This window comes from Telopea speciosissima, chromosome 3, assembly GCF_018873765.1.
Source record: "Telopea speciosissima isolate NSW1024214 ecotype Mountain lineage chromosome 3, Tspe_v1, whole genome shotgun sequence".
Lineage (NCBI taxonomy): Eukaryota > Viridiplantae > Streptophyta > Magnoliopsida > Proteales > Proteaceae > Telopea > Telopea speciosissima.
In genome coordinates, this window is record NC_057918.1 from 35,076,608 (window position 1) to 35,101,197 (window position 24,590).

The 24,590-nt window shown below is 39.2% G+C and overlaps 1 protein-coding gene across 2 annotated transcripts; it reads right to left on the reverse strand.

Annotated features, from left to right (window-relative positions):
• Positions 1 to 1,040: 1,040 nt before the first annotated feature.
• LOC122655804 (pumilio homolog 4-like) lies at positions 1,041 to 23,775 on the reverse strand. 2 transcript variants are annotated; one of them, XM_043850146.1, is made up of 8 exons: positions 22,744 to 23,775; positions 14,610 to 15,474; positions 13,937 to 14,504; positions 13,702 to 13,843; positions 13,510 to 13,617; positions 7,281 to 7,493; positions 7,088 to 7,198; positions 1,041 to 1,351 (listed from the first exon to the last, which is right to left on the reverse strand). In XM_043850146.1, the coding sequence occupies exons 1-8, from the start codon at positions 23,434 to 23,436 to the stop codon at positions 1,106 to 1,108; spliced, it is 2,946 nt and encodes a 981-aa protein (XP_043706081.1). In that variant the 5' UTR covers positions 23,437 to 23,775; the 3' UTR covers positions 1,041 to 1,105. The 2 variants fall into 2 exon arrangements, with proteins under 2 accessions (XP_043706081.1, XP_043706080.1); XM_043850145.1 differs by having other exon boundaries at positions 13,937 to 14,519.
• Positions 23,776 to 24,590: the final 815 nt, after the last annotated feature.

Here is a 24,590-nt window from a genome sequence, read left to right on the forward strand (position 1 = left end):
AATATCTCGGACGAGATCTCGACCTATATCTCGGTCTCAACTCGAACCAGACCAACTTATAACTTATAAAACCCCCCTCTCGGCGAGATTTTGACCCCAAAGTTGAAATCTCGCCTCCTCTCGCCAATCTCGGTCTATTGTGAAGGGACCAACTTTGGTGGATTTTTTTGGCAAATCTCACCTCTAAGTGAAGATTAAAGCCTATGGATTCAACATTCAAGCTTCAACATCAAGATAGGGAGTTGGTTTGCTTCTCAAGAACACTGTTAGGTAACTATTCATCTCAAAAAGAATTTTTTTCATAGAATCATGATCAATGCTTGTTTGTTGATAATGAGCTAATTATATGTGAAACAAAGTCCACCAATCATTTTTTTCATAGGAACATGATCAAAAATTCAAAATATTGAAAAATATCTGTTTTACCTTCAGCCACTCTTTTCGGTACTAGCAACTCTCAAATGGTAGGACTTGTTACACACTTATACTTGTATTTGTTTAATCTGTCTCTTATTTTCTTTCCAAGTTTCTAACAATTATTAACAAACCGTCGAACCATCACCATATATGATTATGAAATATGAATATGATGCCTAATGCTTAAATGGTTTATGGTTTGACGTATTTTAATTCCTAATGCTTATTTAAGTTGTTTTACACCTCTACTTCAATTATATGACTTCTAAATATTGTGTGGCTTAGCCTAGGGTAGACCTCACAATTTACATACGCCGTAGACTATCAACCTAGGGTCCGAAGTCAAAGTACCATTTTGGGTTTGAATTTGTAAAAACTAATGTTTCCACTGTGTTTAGAAGGCCTAAAATAGGGTGGATGTCAAGTTTCAGGACCTATCTTGGCCATATGGCCACCGAAACCCCCCATCGAGTTGAGCCGGGGAAAAATACAAGATCTCGCAGAGATCTCAGTACATCTCGGTTTCATGGCCTGGCGAAACCAGGGGCAAAACCGAGTTCTAAAACCTTGGGAAGAACATGGGAAGGTGGAATCAGATTGCCTCATCATGTTGTAAGCAATAACTTCCGGTAACATCATTCCAATTAATACATTAGTATGATTTTTTTCCCATATTAAGGTCTTAATATTAGATAATCCATCTTGCAATTTTAAGAGGGAGAAAGAAGGACTCACAAACCTGCAAGGGCTCATTCTCCTCTGTAGAACCAAGCATCTCATTTACCAAAAGTTGACGTTCTTTGGGACCACCAAAAGTCAAGCACTTTTCCACAACATTAGAAGCAAACTTCTGTTGACTCATCTTTACTATCTGTCCAGCAAGCTTGCTGATTATAGCAGATCGTTCATGTGGTTTCCCATGTTGCAACACATGCTAAACAAAGAGAGACAGGAGAAAAAGAAAAAGGCACCAACATCAGGAACAAAAGAACAGATAATAGTAAGCAAAAGAGCACAACAAATGTGTCTTGAAGTAAGGACACCAGAAAAACAAAGCAATTAAGTAAATCATTAGTACAAACTAAGACAAGTTGTGGGAAAAAACACAGAAGAAACACGACAGGAAATATGAAATTAAACCACATCATCTTGACAATGATCATATGAAGAGCTTAGCTACATGCCTCAAACTGGAAATGTAGGACATCAAACTCTAATGCAAAGGAGAGAGTAGCTAGGTAGAACCAGAAAGTGTTAGGTGGAGAGAGCTAGAGATGTTGATGCTAAAGGGTTCTTCACAGCCTTAAGAGTATTATTTACACTAATTTTTATTACAACATGTGCAAATAACTGCTAATAAGCATAGCTATAGTAACTTGAGCTAAATCTTTGGGTTCCCAAGCCCAAACCTGTGATGCAGTTGTGCATATGCATGGCTGGACCAGCATGACCACCAAGGCGAACCCAGCCAAATCGAGATTCTGGTCTAATAGGGGTTGGTAGGGTTTTGTTTATTTGTTGTCACGGTGTAAGTATCACATGTTAGTGACTTCTTTCCTCACTCATTCTTCCCAGATCGGATCAGAGATTCTCCTCTCAGTGAGTCCCTCCCTCCCCTTTTTCCTATTTCATTCTTTCTCCATTGTTAGTTCCCTTGTTCCTCTTTCTTTCTTCTACTTCTCGTAGTCCCTGGTCATTCACGGTAGTGTGGGACTGGGAAACAAATTGTTAGACCTCCATGGTTCCTTCAACCTTTGGTTTGAGACTTGGGGATCTGCTGCCATACTCTAGAGCGACCTAACCCCTAGATTCTAAGTCCTTAGTTCCAAACCTGCTGAGAGATATTCCTTTGAAACTCCACTGAACCTGCAACCCCCATCCTACCTGATTTCTGAGATTTTTCTCAATTTATTTGTTGTCTGTTGAATCTATTTGTTGATTAGTCTATAGTTGAGAGAGTTCTTCCACCTGCAAGAGAAAACTCTTCCACTGTGAAAGTGTGAATACCAGGGTCGGGGGTGAAGAAGATGTTGTTTCTTTGATTACGATTAAGGACAACTAAAAATTACAAATAATGCCAACTCTTCAACTTGATTCCAGTTTATTCCACTTCATTTTAATTACCAGAAACCCCCTTCTTTTAAAATTTCTAGTACAGTTTGGTCCTGTTACTAGATTGCTTTACTTTTAAGGGTCTGGACTGTTCCAGAAATTACAAAATTGCCACTATACTCTTATCTTGAGTTATTTCCTTATGGGCCCATACCAAACCCAAAGCAGGGTTTTGTAACCCGGAGTTGCATTAAACTGTCTGGCTAAACTAGTCTGAACCAAGTTACAGTGGGTTATGCTCTTACCTAGCAGAATGACTTGATGTAGATAGAGCCAATGGATTCAATATGAACTCCACATGGTTTACCAACAAGGAATGTTTCATAGCAGTGAAGTTATGATAGAAATCCAAGAGCTAAAAAGAGGAATAAAGAACTAAAAGAACAAAAAAAAATTGAAGTTATTGCTTTCTACAAGTTGCAGCAGGCTTTTTTTGCATTTCTGGTCTGTAGGGCCCACACCAAGAGTCTTTCAGGCTAAGACTTGTGTCATTTGATAAGGTTTAGTATGTTGCAAAATGGGCAAGAACAGTTCTTATAGGTTGCGTATTTCAGAGTAATGTCAAGTCAAAAGTCAATTTTGTGTAGCAACGACAATAGTTCAATTACTTGTAAGTCGGCTTATGATACCAGGGCTTTCATTTGAAGCTATCTCATTCACCATCAGATTTGCATTCCTTTAATAAATTGCGTAATGAGTTTTTTCAAAGTTAGCAAATTCGCCTTCTTGCTGATGCAGCAAAGATTAGCAAGTTCATTTATTCCCCAACCTGAGGGGAGTTAAGTAATGGAAGGACAATTTTGAAAAATGAGGGGGGTTTTCAATACTTTATCCACTCTTCCTAAACAGGCATCTTTAAAAGGGATGGTCAATGTGGGATGGAGGGAGTATTATGAATTCTGAGTCCATTTCAAATCATTAAATTGTGTCAAACATTAAAATGACTAGTGCTATGGCTATCTTGTATATGCAACTCCTACAATCCAAGTTTTGGTCGATTTTTGAAAAGTACCTAGTTCCCAAACTTCTAGAGGGCGGGCCTACGTGCAACGGTATGACTGCTCCATTGTGACCAGTGGTCACGGGTTCGAGTCTGGAAACAGCCTCTCTGCAAAAGCAAGGGTAAGGCTGCATGCATTATGACCCTACCCAGACCCCGCAGTGGCGGGAGCCTCGTGCACTGGGTACGCCCTTTAACCTAGTTCCAAAACTAGGGAGGCACTCTGTAAAGCCATGTAGGAACAATCTTTTAACAGTTAATGAAGAATTTCAATTTCTTCACCCTAGTTAGGTGCCATACTCAAAATCTATAGTCTGGGATGTGGTTTCTTTCAGGTACGATTCCTAGAGACCTACTAGAGTGGTGCTCATGATTTATCTCTTTTTCTTTTCTGCCTGTTCAATCAAGGTCCTAACTTCTATTTCTTACATTATTTTAATAACTAGTAATTATTCCTAAGTTTTCATAGAATTCTCAAATTTAATAAAAGATATCCTTCTCTTTTCTGATTTATGTGCTTTTTAATTTTATTTTTGTATGACCTAAAACTTCAAAGAACAATGGAGGAGGTTCCTAATCAAATAAAACGTATGTGACAATGATGTATAAATGTTCTGATTAACTAAAATAAAATTGAATAATATAATAGGATAGAAAGATATGTATGAGGGTGTGGTGACTAGTGGGAGATTTGTGGGAGATCAAGGCAAAGAACTCCCAATCACGATTGGTACATCAGGGATCAGCCTTAAGCCCTTATCTATTTGTGCTAATCATGGACAACCTAACCAAGAGCATTCAAGATGAGGTCCCGTGGTGTATGCTCTTCGCCAATGATATCGTTTTGGTGGATGAGACAAAAGCAAGGATTAACACTAAGTTATAGTTATGGAGATCAATCTTGGAAGCAAGAGGCTTTAAGATTAGTAGAGAACGGAGACGAAATATTTGACGTGTTAATGATGCTATGATGGATACTGACATGGTGAGAATTGGGGAAAGAGAGATACCACAAAATGACTATTTCAGATATTTAGGGTCAATCATAAGGTGACATAGAGGATGACGACGTTTCACAGAGAATTAAAGTGGGTTGGATGAAGTAGAGAGGTGCGTCTGGAGTGCTGTGTGACCAACATATTCCTTTAAAGCTTAAAGGAAAGTTCTATAGGACTGTTGTTCGACCGGCTATGTTGTATGGGTCAGAATGTTGGGCAGTTAAGAAGTGTCATACTGAGAAACTGTGTTGCAGAGATGAGGATGTTAAGATGGATGTGCGGGAAAACTAGGAAAGATAAAGTAAGGAATTAGAGCTAACTTCGGAGTTGCCCCAATCAATGACAAGCTCCGAGAGAGTCAATTGAGGTGGTATGGTCATGTTCAACGGAGGTCTAGGGACACCCCATTAAGGAGGAGTGATATGATCCCGATTGAAGGAGTTAAAAGAGCTAAGGGCATGCCTAAAATGACCATAGGAGAAATTGTGAGGAAGGACATACATAGTCTAGGTCTTGTCCCATCTTTCATTTTTCTTTATTTCTCAATCTTTTTCTTGACCCCATTAAGTTGGGAAAAGGCTGATTTTGTAAAGGGAAAGAGATATTTTGTAAAAGGAAAGAGAACGCTACCTGGGCGCATGCGGTGCATTGCCCCTGCGGTCAGACACAGAGACGCGCAAAATGACCGCCACACCCTTGGAAAATTCCGCCTTTCCATGGGGGTGTGACGGTTATTTCGCGTGCCTCTGTGTCTGGGTGCAGGGGCAGTGCACTGCATGTGCCCAGATAGCGTTCTTTTTCCCTTTTGTACAATATGTACTCCAAAGATTTACAAAGTATGCACACACTAATATCAGAGAAAATTTTGACGCCAAGAATAGACTCCAATTTTATTAAGGACCAAGATTTCAATCTTCTAAATTCAGTTTGCCATAACGAATTAAAATTTCACCGTTTCACCAAATTTGAAACAATGGTTTAGTTGCAATTTCTCATGCCCTTAGGCCAAAACTTGCAAAATCATACATTTTGGCACCCAAAGGCCCAAATCACTGTTAGTCAACTCAACCATTTATTCTACCAAATCAACTACGTTTTCAGCCATATGAAACACCTGACCATCATCAAGCCCAGTTTATCCCACATGTCTAGTCTGTTTTACCATAGTCCACAGAAATCCTTAAGACTTCAGAGCCCCAAGTCTAGAGTCCAATAAAGTGATAAACTCCATTATCACGCAAATTAACATCAACAGAACAATAATGCAGATTGAACACTATAAAAGAATAAAAAAAAAACTCAAAAAAATCTGATTTGACCAATCCTCTTTATCCATTACAATATAAGGATCAATGGATCATAATCATAAAGAGGTCGTAAATCCATGTTAATAGAAAAAAGTTTCAATTAAGCTTTTCCACACTGAACAAAACAAACTAGTCTACCATAATCCTTATTGAAACTATCAGTGCCAGCAAGATTTTTGACCAAGGCTTATTTAGGACTCCATTCTCTCAAAGAGGTTTTTTTTTAGGGTTGTATAAAATTTTAAATAATTTTTAGAATATTCATGCTTCAAACAATTTTCCTCTTTTTCTCTTCCTCCCCCCCCCCCCTTCCCCCTTCCTCCTTCCTCCTTCCCCCTTCCCCAAACAACACCATGAGTGTGTGGCACGGAATGGTTCATATAGGGCAAAAGTCTCTGATATACAACCTGGACTGCATAAGCAAAGTCCCCCTTCCCCAAACAACACCATGAGTGTGTGGCACGGAATGGTTCATATAGGGCAAAAGTCTCTGATATACAACCTGGACTGCATAAGCAAAGTCCAGCTGACCCAACATAAAAACCACACTCCATCGTTAGTTTATTTACTTATTTTAATTAACTTGGGTTATGGGGTTTGACTCACTTATTTATAGACTTGGAAATAGGGATTGAGGAAGTGGAATATTACAACCCAAGTTGAGACAAAGTAACAAACTACAGGCTAAAAAGTCTTTAACAAGCTGAAACAGGCCTCGATCGAGCTATTTCTTCAAAGAGCTTGTTATGAGTTTTGAGTACAAACCCAAGCTAAGCAGGGCAGAGCTCAGATAGGCACAGCTGGTTGTCAGGCCATAATGCGTATAATTTATTAAAATTTAAATTAAAGAGAAAACCCTGGATAACATGTTTCGACACTATTCAAGGGAACAATGAAACTTAACAAGCACCCTAATGTTAGCAACAATATAGGGAAAACAATGGGTTGAATTGTGAAGGGCAGGATTCTGGTCCCGCTAACAGAGAGACCCTTAGAGCTATGAAAGATATATAGAAAGTGCTTTCTTTTTTGCCAAAAAAAAGGAGAAAGAGTTATAATGCAGAATCAATGGAAACAAAAGGCTTCTCCTTTTGCTAAAGCATAGATAAAGCTACAACGCAAAACAAATAAATAATGAGGAATACAACCGGTAACCCAATTATGACTGTCAAGAAAGAGAATATGTATGCCATTCAGTGGTGGTCTCATAATCTCGTATATAAGTGACAAATAATTGTAACACAAACACATACCTGAACTACATAATTTCCATATTGGTCTTGCGCAAGTGTACAAACAGATTGCAGGATTTCTTCCATGATAATATGTTGCGTATTGGCATCATCACAGTGCTCGAGAACCCTCTGCTAGTACTAAGACAAGGTATTAGAGGTTGGCATAGAAAAACCTGTGATGTAGAATGAGGACAAAAATTAGACTTCTCACCTGAATGACCCGGCAGCCGTACGGGTGGGTGGATAGTGCCACAACTTGCCCATAGAAAGCTAAGATAATAAACTGAATGCGATCCTGAGGGACACACTCAATACACTTCTGAATGACATGATTACCATTCTGATCACGAACACATTTCATGACTGAACCATCAAGCTCTGCCACCAACTGAGTCTGCTGATCCACATCAACCACCTCCAAAGCCTGTAGAAGCAATGACAAGTGGTGTAGATCGACTAAGGAGTACACTCACAAGAAGAAGAAACAGCAAGCAGCATCCAGCCCAGCTTTAAAAGTCCACTTGCGGCTTATGTTTTAGGCCCAACTAATGGGCCAGGTCTGGGCTGATTAAGGCCCTTTATTATGCCTTCCATAGGAAGTCTTTAGTAGAATATTTTTAGTATTTGTTTTTACTCTTATTATTGCTTTGTTTAGTAATAATGGTTGAGGGCGGACCTCAGCGCAATGATAAGGTTGCTCCATTGAAACCTAGTGGTCGTGGGTTCGAGTCAGGAAACAGCCTCTCTGCAAAGCAGGGGTAAAGTTGCGTACATTATGACCCTCCCCAAACCCCGCAGTGGCAGGAGTCTCATGCACTGGGTACACTCTTTTTTTAGTAATGGTATCGCTATTAGAGTATCACATATTAGTTTCTATTTCTAGATACTTCTATTTTGTAATAGAGCAAAGTTATTAATAGAAGAACGGGGGCTGTAGAGCTCCACGATTTTAAGATTGAAAAGATTGGTTTGTTGCCTTTTGCTGCGAGAGACAGTGGTGAGGGTGAAACTGAAAGGACCTATCGGTTGGTGAGAGACTGACCAAGGGTATAAGTGAGAGGTCTTGGTCATATCCCTTCTTCTTCCCTTCTATGTTCTTCCTTTTCTTCTTCCATATCCCTTCTATGTTTCCTTGGCTGATTAGAAGGCTATTGGTGATATAATTTCTGGGTGCATGTAGTTCTTGCATTTGAATATTCCTGCAGATCAATGGAGGGCTTGTGGTTCTCTGTTTTGGGGAGTCTTCTGGAATCTGGACTACCACTTCAAGGACAGGTATTTCGTCATCTAGCCATTGGAATGGGCTGAGGTTTTGAAGGTTTAAAGGACTATTCCTATATCACCATCGGCCTTAGTTGTAACCTGATCTGATCTGTGTTTAGGGAGATACAGGTAGTTGCTAAATTCTGCCCTTAGTTACTAATTTTGTGCAACTATTGATTAATGGAATCTGACCTTCAGATTGAGGTGTATTCTTGAGGTTGATTACTGCTCATTCTACTAGTCCTTCGATTGAACTTTTACAGCTTTCTACCCCATGGATTGGTGTATTCTGGTGGTTGCTAAATTTGAATTTAAGTTACTAATTTTATATTCTGAAGTATCTAGCCACTGGTTTGGGTTGATACTTACATATGTTAAGCTACTCATGGAGTGATGACTATACTAATGCTTTCATGTTATTCTGCCATGTGGATGATGAGATATGGTGTTGTTTTTAAATCTGGAAACTAGTTTCTATTTTCAGTCTTTGGTAAGCAACTTGAAATCTGACCGTTGGATTTTCATCTTACTTTAGTATTGAACTATTGCTAGTCACCAACATCTGGCCTTCCTCCTCCTCTCTTCTTCTTCCTTTCTCCTTCCCTTCTTCTTCTTCTTCTTCTTCTTCTTCTTCATAGATTCTGGTTGTATTATCGGATTTCATAACATGGTATCAAAGCCATGAGGAAGACGAAGAAGAAAAAAAATCTTCTTCAGTTACTGGTTTTCTTCAGTCTTTTCTTGCCTGCACTGCTGTGAATGCTTGTCCTGTGCCTGAAGAACCCTGCAGCTGCAAGTTGTTCTTATTATTAATCTGGTTAGGTTAGGAGTTAGGACTACTCTGATCAACCTTTCTTTTACACATCAGATCTGTCTGCAAGTTCTTTTTTGTCCCCTTTGAGTTTCTGAACCTACCCTCATGTTACCCTGTTCTGGGCAATACTGGCTACCCAAAACTTTGGAGTTATCTCCTTTGTACCGTAAAATTCCAACCTGATATTTTGTGGGGTGTTCACTAACCTTTAGGTGACCCAAAACCTTAGGTTTCAGTCCTTTTCTCCTTTGATCTACCATGTACCACCTTGAATATTCTGGTAAATTACATATTTTCCATCGTTCTTTAAAATTGATTCAGTTTTGTCCCATTCTCATTATAATTCCAGATTTGCCCTACATTAAATTACCTTTCGGCCCCTACTCTTGTTTACCTAATTAATTGGGCTTGAAACTTCAATTTATTTATGAAAATTGCCATGACCTTTTTATTTTTGAGCCACTCATCCCTTGGATGACCACCTAGCGACCCCATTTGCTGCTATGATATTGTTACTATACTATTGTGACTTGGTCGGTTTGCTGTCTGGTAGCTTTGACGGACTTTGTGGCTTGTGGATGACAGTATGATATGTATATGGGAGATTGTCTCTAGTTTTTTGGTTATCAGATCCATTTTTCTGCGGGTCTTGTTAACCTGCTAATTTGGTGAATGTGTTGTGTATCGCATACCAGCTGTTGGATCATCTTCCAGTTTTTGAACTTCTGTTGGGTATGCTTCCCTTCATTATTTTCCCACATTTAGTTCTACATGTGAGGGGGAGATTGATGATTATTATTTGAGATATTTGAAGATTATTGTTATTCTCTACTTTTGAAAATAATTATTATTTGCTCGTGTCATCCAAGTCGTCAAGGCATCGCCTAGGCATCCAGGTGGATTTTTGGGGGTCGAGGCGATTGTTGCCTTAATGGTATCAAACCAGGTTTGGCCCTTATTTATGCCAAATATCATTTAAGAAAATGTTTATTTTATTTACTTAAGATACTATTCATAAATAAGCACATAGCCCCTATTTGGATCCAATAAAAATAGTTAACAAATAATATTCGAAAAGGATAAAAATCAACCTCCTAGTTCAAGAACAAAAGCTAGATTTTTGGTGGTTGGTGAAATTTTCAACTTTCTAATGCTGAGGTTTTTTCAATCTAAAAAATTCATAAATCTTAATATGATAAAACATTACTAAAAACCAACAGAACAGTAAAACATTCATTTATTTTGATATTTAAAAAATTATTTTTATTTAGAGCGATTTTGACAGCATTCACGCACACCAAATAAGGTTTGACCGGAACATAACTCCTTCAATATAAATCAGATTTAAGCAATCTTGGATTTGTTGGAAAGCTGGCTTTATGCTCTACCTAATACAAAAAGTAATGTAGCTCTAGATAGGCAAAGGACCAACTAGAGGCCAAATATCCAGGATCTAATGATAAAGGAACCAAGGGGCTGCTGGTTCTGCAGTTGCAATAGGACAGAATTGAAATTTAGGTCAATTCCTAGGGTTTAGGCTAGAATAATAGGTGAGTGATAGATGATAAAACTAGGCAGGTCTAGGGGAAGCTAATGGTATAGGTTTGATGTTGTTTGAGTGAGAAAACAAAAAACAGAAAATTAGGGTTAGGGTTTCGGGTTTTGGGAATTAGGATAAAGTTGAATTTAGGGTTTGGAGTGGGAGTTTGGACTAGGGCTTCTAGCCAAGTGTTAGAGGCAACAAGGGGAGGGTTCAGCTGTGATATGGTGTAATTCTGATGGCTGGTTAGGTCTAGGAAGCTTTTGGGGTTTTTAGGGTTTTACTAAAGGAGAGGGGAATTAGCGTTTCAATGATAACTTGGGGGCAGCAACTTAGGATCGAGTGGAGGGGATGCTAAGGGGAAGCTGTGATCCAAATATGAGGGAGTTCTGATGAAGGATTGATGCTGGACAGAGTTAAGGGTGTTTAGGACTTATGGAACTCAAATAAAAATAAAAGGGAATCGATTGGGGAAGGGATTAGAGGGTTAGAAACAGAAGTTGGATGTCAATCTGCAGCAAACTCCTCTGGCAGCAAGCTTGAGCAATGGAGAAGGATAGAACCACCTTCAATGGAGATCCTCCCGGCCGTCTTGACGCAAGGAGTCGTAGGAGATCCACCTACCCTTTCCACCTTGATAGAACCACAAGGATGCAACACTCTCTGAGGAGCAAAACAGCAGCAACAATGGCAGCAATATTCAATCACGATTTTGGGAGGCTAATCCTCGTCTAAGTTTTCTTATTAATATATATAATAGGGCCAAAAGGCCAAGTACGATTCAGCCTTGGAATAGAATTCCTTGGCTGAATAAAAGTACAACTTAATTCCCTTCTAAAATTGTGGAAAGGGGAGAATTCTAACTTAAAACATTAACTTAAGAAAGATTCCTAAGTAGCCAATAGGGTTTAAGACCATATCAGCCAATAGGATCATTTCACTTAAATTGAACCAATTGGATACAACCAATTTGAACCGGTTCAATTAAAAACATAAAAATAAAACTAAGTATAGAAAATTTAAACAATTTACTAAGTAAACTAAGGATGGGCCAAGGGCCACTCCTAACTAACTACTCAATGGGCCCAACGTGGGAGTGGGACTGGTTCTTCTTCTTCCTACGGATGTGGCTCTTTGATGCTGCAACAAAAGGTCTCATGTAAAAACAAAATCATTTGACCAGTCAAACTTCTTCGATAACAAGAAAAGCAACCTAATGAGGTCTCAAGCTCTCACCTAGACTGTCCAGGAGCAATGCCAATGTACAATGTCCAAAAGATGGAGTTAAAAACCCATAAAATCACATCTCAATCACAAAACAACTTAGTAGTCAAGCCCAGATTTGTCCATGTTCTGGCACATTGGCAAATCATGGTCCAATGCCAAAATATCAGCCCTGTTGAAAACCTAGTCAACCAAGTGTTGAGATGCATGGTCACCTAGGTTCTCTAATTACTAAAGTCATTTTAAGGGATTAAAAGAAGAAGAAAAAAACCACTTGCCAAACAATGATATTTCTGGGGCACCTAAGCCTTATTCAGAGCACAGTTGGAAAACCAAGTTTTGACTCTGGCGAGTCAACCGAATCGAGTCAAAATATCATAAAACCAGGTCAAGAGTCATGTAGACTCGCCAAGCTTAGAAAATGACCAGACTCGGTCCTGGTCAGTCCGAATTTTCCAAGGATCATTAATTATGTCCGAGTCAAGAAAAAACCAACGAGTTAAGTCATTTATCTCCCTCCTATCGATCTTGCTAAAATTAAAGATCGTCTCGAGATACAAAAAACGTTACTGATTTTTCGGGACTGGAATGACTATAGCACTATCTTTATGGGTGGAGTGGGCTATGGGTCAAAGGAGATTAATTACAAAATAACTAACTAACATGAGGAGTGGGTTATGGGTTTAAGTAGATTGATTAAAAAATAACTAACTACGGTTATGAGTGGATTGTGGGTCAAAGATATTGAAAATTAAGTAATTAACTATATTAACTATGAAGGTGAGGAGTGGGTTCGTTGTGTGAGACTATGAACTTATTGTTTCAAAAACTTTTTATTTGGGTCATTGTTAATAATTATTGTAATTAAGATTTTATTTGGGTCATTATTAATACTTATTGTAATTAAGAAATTTTTTAAAAAAAACAGCATGACTCGTCCTGACTAGGTCTGACCAGGCCGAGTCACCAGGTTTTGTAAAAGACGAGTCGAGTCAGAAAACCTGGTTTTCCAACTATTATTCAGAGACGATGTCTAATCTTAAATGATGAGAGATAACCAGATATTAGGGATCAGCATACCCCTCCACATTTTGCATGGGATAGATCTTCATTCTTTCTCAATCATTTTCAAGTCATTGGGGGATCAATCCAGCAGGGGGACCAATGACTACAAAAGAGGACGAGCTGAACTATGTGAAGAAGCAAATGAGAAGCTTAGGATCACTTGGTCATGGATAAGTTTAAGTTTTGGGTTATTTTTTGAAATTTCCTCTAACTGAAAGAGTCCAGGAGATGCCCAAAAGTAGTGTTCAAGCGAGATTTTATCGAAACTACTGAAATATTTAGGTTTCGCAAGAAACAGAAACAAAATGACTATCTCCCGAAATATTTCGATTTTGGCAAAGGGCGAAATTATTAAAAAAAAAAATTCGAACCTTGCCTAATAGGCCATTGGATATAAAAGTAGGCATTCCAAATAAATAAGTATCAAGCAAACATTAAAATGCAAATTGCAAACTTCATAGAAACAAAATGTGAAATAACACCAGAGCATTCAAGAACATGTGACAGCAGAGAGAACCAAAGTTCAAAAAGCACCTTCTGAATCACTCTGCAACCATACATTTGAAGACTTAGAGGCAAAACATGACCAGTAAGCTGGCTAGCTAACTCCTTTCTTTGACTCTCTGTACCATGCTCAAAAAACTGCCATTCAAGAAAAGCTATGTCAGCAATAGTACAAAATATTTGGGTAAATTTGCTGAGTTCCTTTAACAGTGAAAAAAATACTTTCTGAATAACATAGTTCCCAAAGACATCCGTCATCAAGGTACGAGCATGAGGAATGATCTCCGGAAATATCTTGTTCTTTTCTTCCACAGTTGCAGTTTCTAGTTTCTGCTGAATAAAACGACTTCCATACTGATCAGCACTACATTGAAAGATGGGAGAGAGAAGTCAGTTCCCTTGCCTGTAGCTACATGAATGGAATGAAATACCACAAAAGGAACGTGGGGGTGGAAACCTGAATTCAACCACATGATCAGCAATCTCTGAAAGTTCAAAACAACTCGTCTTGTTGTTCTTGAACTCTTCCAATAATGACAAAGCAAAACTTTCTTCCATATTATCGCCGTTATCCGAGTGCCAGGATCCCATTGAACTTCTTATCAAAGACGGGATATGTGAGACTCGCTCATTCTGCCTAATAGGACTTCCAGCTCCTACCGAAGAAAGTACAGGACTTCCCATAGGGTTTCCTGGATATGGCATGCCAAGACCAAACGTAGGATTCCCATAATAACCATGATTTAAAGAACCTGATTTTTCTAGAAATGGCATGCCATACTGTTGTTTCTGTTGTGTGACCAATGCCTCAAGGTATGCTTTCTGAAACCCAAGAGAGTCTGCATGTGAAGTACCGAGGTAATTTCTCCCCAAAGAAGAAGGATCCCTTAGGCTAGCTACAGCCTGTACCGCATAATCAGAAGTTCTTTGCAGGTACTGTAAATAAAGTGGGTCCATAACAGGCACTTGAAGGCCAGACCCTACTTGATTTCCACTTCGACTCAGACTTTGTCCTTCTACACTCCCTGCCAAAGGCGCACCTGAAAGCAAAACATATCTCAATAACAAAGGGTACAACTACGGTTCTTAGATGAAGGAAGCAGCAGAAATTGGCAGGAAGGAAAAAAGACCTGAATCAAGGTGATCATTCATCACAAAATTCAGCCTCTGATTGATAGAATGCATACGAGGCACATAGCCAGCAAAGTCAGTACTTGGCAAATCCGTATTCTGATAATGGACACTGGATCCTTCCAACCCAGCAGAACCACCCGCAAAAGGTACTTTTGAATACAGACTGGCGGCAGATGATTCTCTTTTGGGAAAGTTCACTTGCCCATCCAAATTTGTATTAGGAAAATTAAGGTCTGTTACAGTTGCATTCTTCTTCGCCCACTCTTTATAGATAGTAGTAGGTATGGTTAGTGTTTCAGCTTCAGTCTTGTCAATAAGTTGATTCTGCAAACTATGGGTATGACCATTTGGCATATCAAAAGGAAAACTCTGATTATTAAATTCTAGTTCAAGTTGAGATTGTACATGACTAACTTCATCAACAAGTCTATTTTTTGACAGGCTTAAGCCAGAAAAAGTAGCAGAAATGTCAGCAGTGTCACCCATGCTAGAATTAATACCATTAAAGACATTTGAAGCTGCAACTTTCTTTTCACTAACAAAAACTCTGCTCCCCATTGGAGGAAGACCAGGAGCCGGAGACCTCCCAACCAACTGAGGTTCAGGAGTTGCATTTCTTGACAATGATGAACCCATAGGAGATGCTAAAGATTGAGAAACAGATGAACCGAAACTCTGAACTCGAACCAGGCCAGGAGAAGAAGTTCCAGAATGTAAGCCCTCTAAAGATTCCATTCCATTTCTAAACAGTGCCAATTGGGGGTCAGATATGCCCATTGGCTCTGCAACATCATCAAAAGCACTACGGCTCACTGGGCGTGAAATATTACCTGATGCTGGAGCAGGATGAACAAGTCCTTCCTGTAAAAGAAATTACATCAGCAAAATTACATTCATAAAAGAGGGAATGAATATCATAACTGACAGTTAATTTTCTCAACTGATGACAAAGGACACAAAAATTATCCAAGGAAATCATCAGGCACATACAGCTGAAGTTACACGATCCATGGACTTTGAATCCTGCAAGACTACTAAAAGTGTGGCTTGCCCTACAAAATTAGGCCTCTCTATAACAGAACAGTCCTCATTCAATGAATAAATAGATAAACCAATACCCGAATGAGCGGATTGCCAAAATTAATTTATAGATATTTTAGTTATACAAACAAAAAAGAGAGCATCTAAACTACAATATGATCCAAGCAAGACAAGAACCAAAATGGAGCAGCTTCTTAACTTGTGGAACAAAGAAACAAAGGCCTCAAAGTGAAAAGTTAGCATAGAATGGAAGGCAGCAGTTTATCCACATTACCAGCATCATGCAGAGTCAAAATAGATCTGGCAGAGTTAGCCAGACAAGTAAGGAATGAACAGAATGTATGAAAAAGACAAACACAATCATTGGTTTAAGCAAATGTGGTGCCTATGAGGTCAACAAATCCTGGTAACGAAAGAATGTCAATCAAATAGCAACATTGATCTCAATTATTCAGAGTTACATAAAACAAACAATAAGAAATCATGTCTAAAGATGCACTATCAGTGAGCAACTGATGCCAAGGGAAACCTTGCCACACCTCTCAGCAGCACAATGAATTTAAGTGTTGGTGCCTCCAAAACACCATGCATTTACAGTTCTGTAGAATCTCTGATGAGGTTTTCTTGGCTGAAAAGACAAGACACTAGAAACCAGAAAACTATGACTAAATGTGACTAGAACTTGCAAACCACAAATCTGATGGGGTTGAAACTAACATATGTTAGAGGTCCTAATGGGATGAGTATGTGATCAAAATATCAAAGCAAAATGATGGTTAGATTGGGAGAAACAAGCAAGGACAGAAAATAGAAAATAAAAATCCAGAAATAAAAACTAGAAAAACAACTATAACTCACAATCGGTTGCTTGGATCAAACCTAAAGGGGGAGTATAACAACATACTAAAAATTGAAGATCATCCAACCATGGGTTAGAAAGGAATGCATGTCTGAAGTTCTGTTGCACAGAATGGACAGAACAGAAATCATATAACAGTAAACTTAGATAAAATCTGCACAATATTATGTGAGGAACAAAAGAAAAGGTAGATATAACAGTGAACACAAAATAGAGATCAGAAGACACCCAAAATAGGTCTTGGTTGAATGAGGAAACTTGCTGGAAAACTCTACAGAACAGTAAAGGAAGAAAGAGAAAAGAAAAGAAGAAGATGAGAAGATAGAAGGGGCTATGACCAAAGGCTTCACCACCTATGGCCTGCGGGAAAGGCTTCACCACCAGTCCCGAACCAAGGATTCACCATATTGGGTTGCCACTTGCTTCACAACAAGGGCTGTACACACTCACATGGAGCTAGTTTTCCAAAACATCAAATCTGTGGGCTAGTCCTTTGCTCTTTATTTATAATAACCAATGGACTGATTACAAGAATAGAGACTACTTGATACTAGGCTATCAAACAAACACGAAAAGGAATTCTTCTAAGAAACTATTACGAAATAGAAATTAAATTTAAGACAATCTTTAGGAGAACATATTCAGCAGCATCCAATCTCCAAGAGGGACCCATGCAAGATCTGATCTCACCCCATCAAGCATGTAAGATAATATGGCTGATTGACAACCAACCCAGCTGTCAAGACAGAACCAGAACCAAGGAACCGAAGGCTGGTTCAATTGGGCTTCTTCCTCGAACAGTAGCCCTGTACTTCATCAATCTCCCTAGGCTCACAGCAGTCTGTTTGCCTCCCATCTCCAAGAAAAACCAGTTCCTGATAGGCTAATTAGTACCATTTGACTACACCATGGCCTCCCCCACCCCCGCCACTCTTACCAACATAGTTCAAAATCTCAGTCGAGACCACCGAGATTTTAAAGAATGTTACGGCTTCGACGAAAGTCTAAAAGAAACTAGGTACATGACTCAGTAGGAAAGTTGAGAGTCAACCAAAATTTCAGTTTTGGTTGGAAATTTCGGTACATTTGCATGGTTCAAATACCATGTTTCGATTTTGACAGTTTCATGCATTTTGACTCTACAAGGGAGAAAAAGCCCAAAAAACCTAAAATTTGGCCAAAACAACTGTATTTCTTGGTGGAACAAGGAGTTAGGGACTACAATAATGCATCTTCATTGACGATTTTCCAGATTTGAGAAAGATTTGTGCAAGTTACAAGTTATAAATATACCCTTTTTCCCCCCAAAATTAATTTTTACAAAAATAGGATAAATATTTAGTGGTTGGCCTTTAATTTTTTATATGTTAGACACCATAGGCCAATCTACGACTTGAAGGAGTCAGAAAAAATTTTCTATTTTTAAATTATTTTTTAAATATTATGTTTAAAAAATTTATATGATTCAAACAATTTTTTGAAAAAAAATAGGACTAATATACATTGATTGGGGCTCACTTTTATATATGTTAGACATTGTTGGCCGATCTACGCTTCATGGTGTCGATTTTATTTTTCAGCAAAAAAAATTGTTTTTTTATATGTATTTTGGAAATTGAAAAATAATTTGAAATTTTTCAGAAAAAAAAGAAAATATTCTGTTTTGGTTTGAAAAATCACAAAAAAACTTCTGAGAATATCTTACTTTTCAATTGAAAATGATGACTAATGCGTAGTTCCATATTTTATAAAAAATTTAGTTTTATTAGGAAACAAAATATAAGAGTTAAGTAAACATTAGGAAATAGCTTTGTTGTTTCCTTGAGAGTTTTAATTGATGTATAAAAATTAATAATGTGGCATTTTTTGTTGCAACAGTGTAGAAAATTACGTAATGGCTACTAAGGGAGGAGATGGGGGAGGAGACATAGCATGGAGGCATGGCATACCCATTGGAAATGACAAAAAAAAAAGTCACAATATAATTATTATGGGAAGAAGATCATGGTGGCAGGGCCACTAGATTGAAGTGAGATCTGACCGGTGGATACAGGGATGTGGCCAAATGCCCTAGAGTGAGGCGCGGAAGGCCATGGCTGCCCTAAAGGGAGGAATAAAGAGGAGGTTTGCTAAGCAAAAGGCAAGGGTAAAGTTTGATGAGGCAGTGCTGGAGAGACAGCCCATACCAGGGGATCACTCTATTTCTGACAGTAATGAGGACTACATGCCTACTGATGTGGAGATAAAACCAGTGGCGAGACAAATATGGCTTGCCAGGGTAGCAAACCGAATTACATATATAGAGGAGCAGGGTAGGTAGAGAGAGATAGGGAGAGGAGTTGGTTCCTTTAGAGCAGCTGCACTAGAGACTGGTCCTAAGAGTTCTTTTGCACAGGATAGAGATGGGCAAAGAAAGAACAATAGCATACAGAAGTTCCCAACTGGAGATCACAGTGTGTGAGGGTACCCCAACCCCAGTAGATGAGGATGTCGTTGACATCCTTGAGCAGGATCTTGCAGCTTTCAGGACTCAGAGCAGTAGACAAAGAAAGCTAAAGCACATGTGATCTGACTGGAAAGGTAAAGCGGATGACGTCGTGTCGAAGTGATTACCACAGTATCCCATCACATGTGATGCAGCACCAAGTAGGAGGAAGAAGAAGAACAAGAAGTCCTGACATTAGGGCTTAGTTAGGGAGCCATAGCTTAGGTTTACATTCTAGTATTTCCATTCCATACTTAGTTTATTTTTCTGTTATTTAATTGAACAGGTTCAAATTGGTTGCATCCAATTGGTCCAATTGGGTCAATTTAAGTTATTTAGCTAAGTGTTTTTAATTTAAGTTATTAGGGGTAGATAGGTCATTTTACTGTTTTAAATTATTAGCTTTGATTTTTATTCCTTCCCTTCCACAATTTAGCAAGGAAGAGATTAGAATGTATTAGGATTTGGCTGTTAGCCTATTTTATAAATATTCAAATCGTGGGAGGCTCCCCCACAAGTTTATGAAATTTTTTATTGCTGCCGATTGTTGCTGCTGCTGCTCCTTGGAGTAATTTTGCCTTGTGGTTCTATCAAGGAAGAAGGGCAGGTCGATCTCCTGTGACTCCTTGCACCGAGACGGCCGGGAAGATCCTTATCTGAAGGTGGTTCTATCCTTCACCCAGTCAAAGTTTGCTGCCAGTGGAATCTCCAGTAAGTTTGACACCCAAATTCTTCTTCTAATCCTCTAATCGTTTCCCCCAATCGATCCCCTTTATTTTTTGTTTGAATCCCATAAACCCTAACTCATCTAGAACCTGTCCAGCATCAGTCCCCCATCAGAATCCTCTCATCTTTTGACCACAGCTTCTCCTTAACACCCCCTACACTCGACCCAAGCTGCTGCCCCTTCTCATCATTCAAACCCTAATTCCCCTCTTTTACACATAACCCAAAGAAACCCTAAAATCCAGAATCAATACTTCCGGTCATCAAAAACCTCCCAAATTTGGATCGAACCTTCCCCTCCCTACCTGGAAAATTCAATCCCAACCCTAGCCTAAAACTCCCATTAGAAACCCTAAATTCAAACTAATTTCTAAAACCCAAAACCCAAAACTCTAACCCTAAAATTCCAGAATTTTAATTTTTGTTTAAACCTATTTAACACCAATACCATTAGCTTCCTTTAGACGTGCCCATCATTTTCATATATTACATTCACCCTTCACCCTAGTTTTAACCCTAGTTTTGCCCTAAACAGCCCCAAAACTGCCAATCGGCTATTAGGTTGCAAGGGTCCTGATTATCTGGCTCCTAGTAGGTCTTCTACCTATCTAGGACTACATTAACATGCCACTGAGGGAGCCTACTATTAGAATATTGTAGACACTGTAGGGAAGGCTAGGGAAGGATTGAAGAGGCCCACTGCATACAATCTCATAAATGTCTATTTTCCCCAACAGATACACGAGCTCGAAGATTATATAGAGACCCTTAAGGGGACATGAGTAGAGTAGGGTAGTACGGTGTGACTATTATGTGTAATGGTTAGACTGGACCCACTAGACAGTCCATTATCAAATTCTTGGTGTACTATAATGGTAAGACTATGATCCTTAAGTCAGTGGATGCATCAAAGGAGAGAAAGGATGACAAGTATATTGGAACCCCGGATCCGCATCACATTTATTCGGAAGAACAAATGTACAGTTGTACTTGACTACTTACTATTCAATGGTTTTTCTTCATTCCTAATGCATACTTGAGTTTTTATAATTGGATTTTGTGTTATAGTACTAAATTATGTGTAGAATAAGTTATATTAGAAAAGGTATACAACAAGGTACAGCCAAGGAACAAGAATTCGGTGCCGACACTGGTTTCGGCCAGCCAAAAATCAAGATTTCCCAGGTTTCGACCGAAAGCCAAAGTGAAACCTTGGTTTCGTTGATTCTCATTGTGCTGCCTATTTCTTACATTTTGAACCCAATCCATGCATTAGTTTCACATAGAGAACACTCAAAATAATAATTGTGGATATGACCCAAGTTTGATAGTGTATAATGTTCTTAGACATGGTATCGAATAAGGTTTGACCAGAACATAACTCCTTCAATATAAATCAGATCTAAGAAATCTTAGATTTATTGGGAAGCTTTCTAACAAGTCATTGCTGAGATTCGTGCGGGTACACCAACTTTGAATTTTAAAGAAAGGGTTCGAAAACATATTTACTCTGTAAGCAGTAAATATCCCTTACCTCTTTCCTTCTTCAACCCGCCTACCTTTCCCCCTCGAGGGCATGGTTAGTGAGGGAGAAATGCACTGGAGTACCGACGTGTACCATGTGCCTGAATATACATATGGTAATGTTCATCTCTTACCAAAAACAAGTCATTTATGGAAAAGGGTAGCAACGATAGCTGACATGGAAAAGGGATGCTTGAACCCTTCTGCTCACTCGCAGGGGTCCGGACCCCCACAGAGAGGGAGAGAGTCAACTGAACTGTGAATTGTGACCTCGTACGATCGTGCCGGGTGAGCAAGAGCCGCTTCGTCACAATACTTACTTACGGGCTAACAATTAACACTTTGGCCTGGTATCCTACACCAGAACATACTCCTTCAATATAAATCAGATTTAAGCAATCTAGAGATTTTGGGTCATAAAATCTTGTCTTAAAAGTAAATACCAACGCCTTGATAAACTCATCCTCAACGTAAATACCAAGTTCTCCCCTTTTTTTTCACTAAGGCTATTGAAATGGTAAAGTGAAATTCCCCCCAACGACTGCATAACAAAATCTCAGCATGAGGGGTGGAAACCATCGGATCATAATCGGTTCAAGTAATACTAAAAACCACTTTTTTATTTCAACAATTTTGCCACAGTAGCAAACACTAGTCATCCGAGTTGAGCACTGATCAAAGTGTCACCATATCTTATTTCTTGTTGTTATGTCCACTAGTGTAAGATTATTTATGGTTGAAAAGGTCTTATTGAGTTCAATTCTAGTTCTTCAGTTTTCATATCCATCATAATGCTCTTAATGGGAGAACTGCATTCCTAATTGTCCATAAATAAAGAACAAGCAACAATAAGTGGTTCCATGAGCCATCCAGTCTTTATTACATTTTACACTTACTTTCAACCTTCAGTCCCAAGAGTAAACAGAAAAAGGGAGGGTGAGGATGACAAAGTAAATCAATGTTATAAACAAATTAGTCACTAATTATCAAACATAGATGTTAATAAGTTGAAGCATTAGAATAAAGAAATTAATTGGAGATTGAGAAACATAAAATAAAATAGTATTTCATGAAATAAGTTGCTTTTTTACTTTAAGGATGTATAAATATAACAAATTTGTCTCTTCAAACTAACTATTTCCAAGTGAACAAGCACTATCAAGCACTAAATGGCAACACCTCTCATCAAGTAAACATTGGCAATACATCACACGGTCAACCCTTCCTCAATCATGGAAATAAATACCACTAAGAGCAAAACAGCATGAAGGGAAGTTAAACTATATTAAGACCCAGTAAGCAACAAATTGGAAAGCATTCAACATATGTAATGCAAAACTGCAACTATAATATGGAGAAAAATCACTATTTATTTGAGAAATTTTATGGGGCTTTAGGTAGCAAAAATTAAATACGACATAAGCATTCCACGTCTAGAATAGAGAGGTATGAGTATTAAAAGCACGGCTATGCATTTTGGGATTACATCAAACACCTGTAGCATGTCGGCCAAGCTCTTCCTCCTCGCGCCCAACCCCACACCAGCCAACCCAATAAGACCATCAGTCCCTCTCTCGAACCATTCTGCAGAAGGTTGCCTGGTAAGGTTCCTTGGTGTGACCGTCCTCGGTTCCACAAAATCTCCTTCACCCCTCTGTGCCGAAAGACCAGGCTGCAGTGAGAAGAGCGACTTACTTTCGCCCTCATTCACTGAATTCTTCTTCCACCGGTCTCCAATTCCCCCAACTGACGATGTTCCAGCCTGGAATCTCTGTGCAACACGCCAATCCTCCTTTGAGAGCAAAGGAGGAGGAAGCCTGGGATTGATATTTTCACGGGAATAGTAATAGGACAGATAGGTAGGATGCGAGCGAATTTCTTCATCTGACAGAATTCCATTGGTATTACCATTCGGACTAATCCTTGAAAGGTCAGTACCCGTATTCCTAAACAGACCGCCCACAGCATTCAAGGATCCCTCCACCGTCGGTGGAGCGCTGCCGCTTCTGTAGATATTGAGATTCCTCTCACGATCGATTGGGTCTTTACTGCGATGCTCTCGCATTAAGAACTCAATTTCATTCCCCAAACTATCTTCTAAGTTCCCACTTAATCCTCTAAGACCGCCCCTTAGGGTCGGTTGAGTGCCTAGATCCGACAGCATATTTGACGGACTTTCTGAGACCATCTTCAAAATCCTGATAGCGGAGAAATCAAATCAACATAATAACAAACTAATTTAACGGTATAGCCCGATGTCGTAAAGCGAAACAGAGTTTAAGGAACCAAATTCCACACCTTTACGCCATTAACGCATCAACTCGATCGGCAACGACGAGACAACCCAAATGATCGCTCCAAAAATAAATTAGAAACAAGAAAACAGGCTATTCAGCGAACGAAAGAAACACCAAACCCGACCGAAATCCTCCAATAATTTCGAACTTATTGATCTCCGACGAAAAATGACGCAGCAATATCGAATAAAAAATACTGATTTCTAAGAACAATTAAACAGTTGTCGGATACACCGGCGATTTGAACACCCAAGATCTTCCGATACAGCCGTTTGTTCCCGGCAAATTTTGAAAAGAACGAATGCAACTAAGCCATGAAAGTCCTGTAATTGTTTGAGAAGGCTTCCGGTGGATAACAAATGTGAGATTCCGCGAGGAAGTCCAGGCCGAGGTCTCATCGCTGAAGGTAGAGAGAGCAGCAGGAGGAGGGGAGATGAGACATTGGATTTTCGGAATGGTGGCGTTAAGGAGAACAGCAGAACTAACAACAGCGACGCGTCGACGATAAGAACGAAGACAGGGAATGTGAGTCGTCCGATCTTGGATGGACGGTTGACGATCCCATATATGGCGTTATGTAATATCGACTATACGGCGATATTTTAGAGGGGTAAATTCCCCTCCAACTCAAATAAGAGGTCATGAGTTCAAACCACCTTGGGCCTATCCCCATCCTCTAGATGCGATAGCGTATGCTACACAGCCCTTCAGCATTATTGGAGTCTTTCCCACATAATTTATATTACTCTTATAAGCAATTCCTAATAATTGGGGTACTTTCATGTTTGAAATATGGGACGTTGTTCTCTGTGCTGCACGTTGCACTAGGCACATGGGGGTGGATGCAATGACCACCCTGCCCCCTTGCACAGGCTGCCCATGTGTCTGGGCACAGCCTGCGCTACGGCACAGAGAACATTCTCCCTTGAAATATTATGTTTGGAATATTTATCATCCAATTTTGTTTAAGATCGAAAATGTTTTTAATCCTATGGCTGATTTGATCCCTACCAAAGTCCCCATCCTAGCATCTCTCTCATGCCCT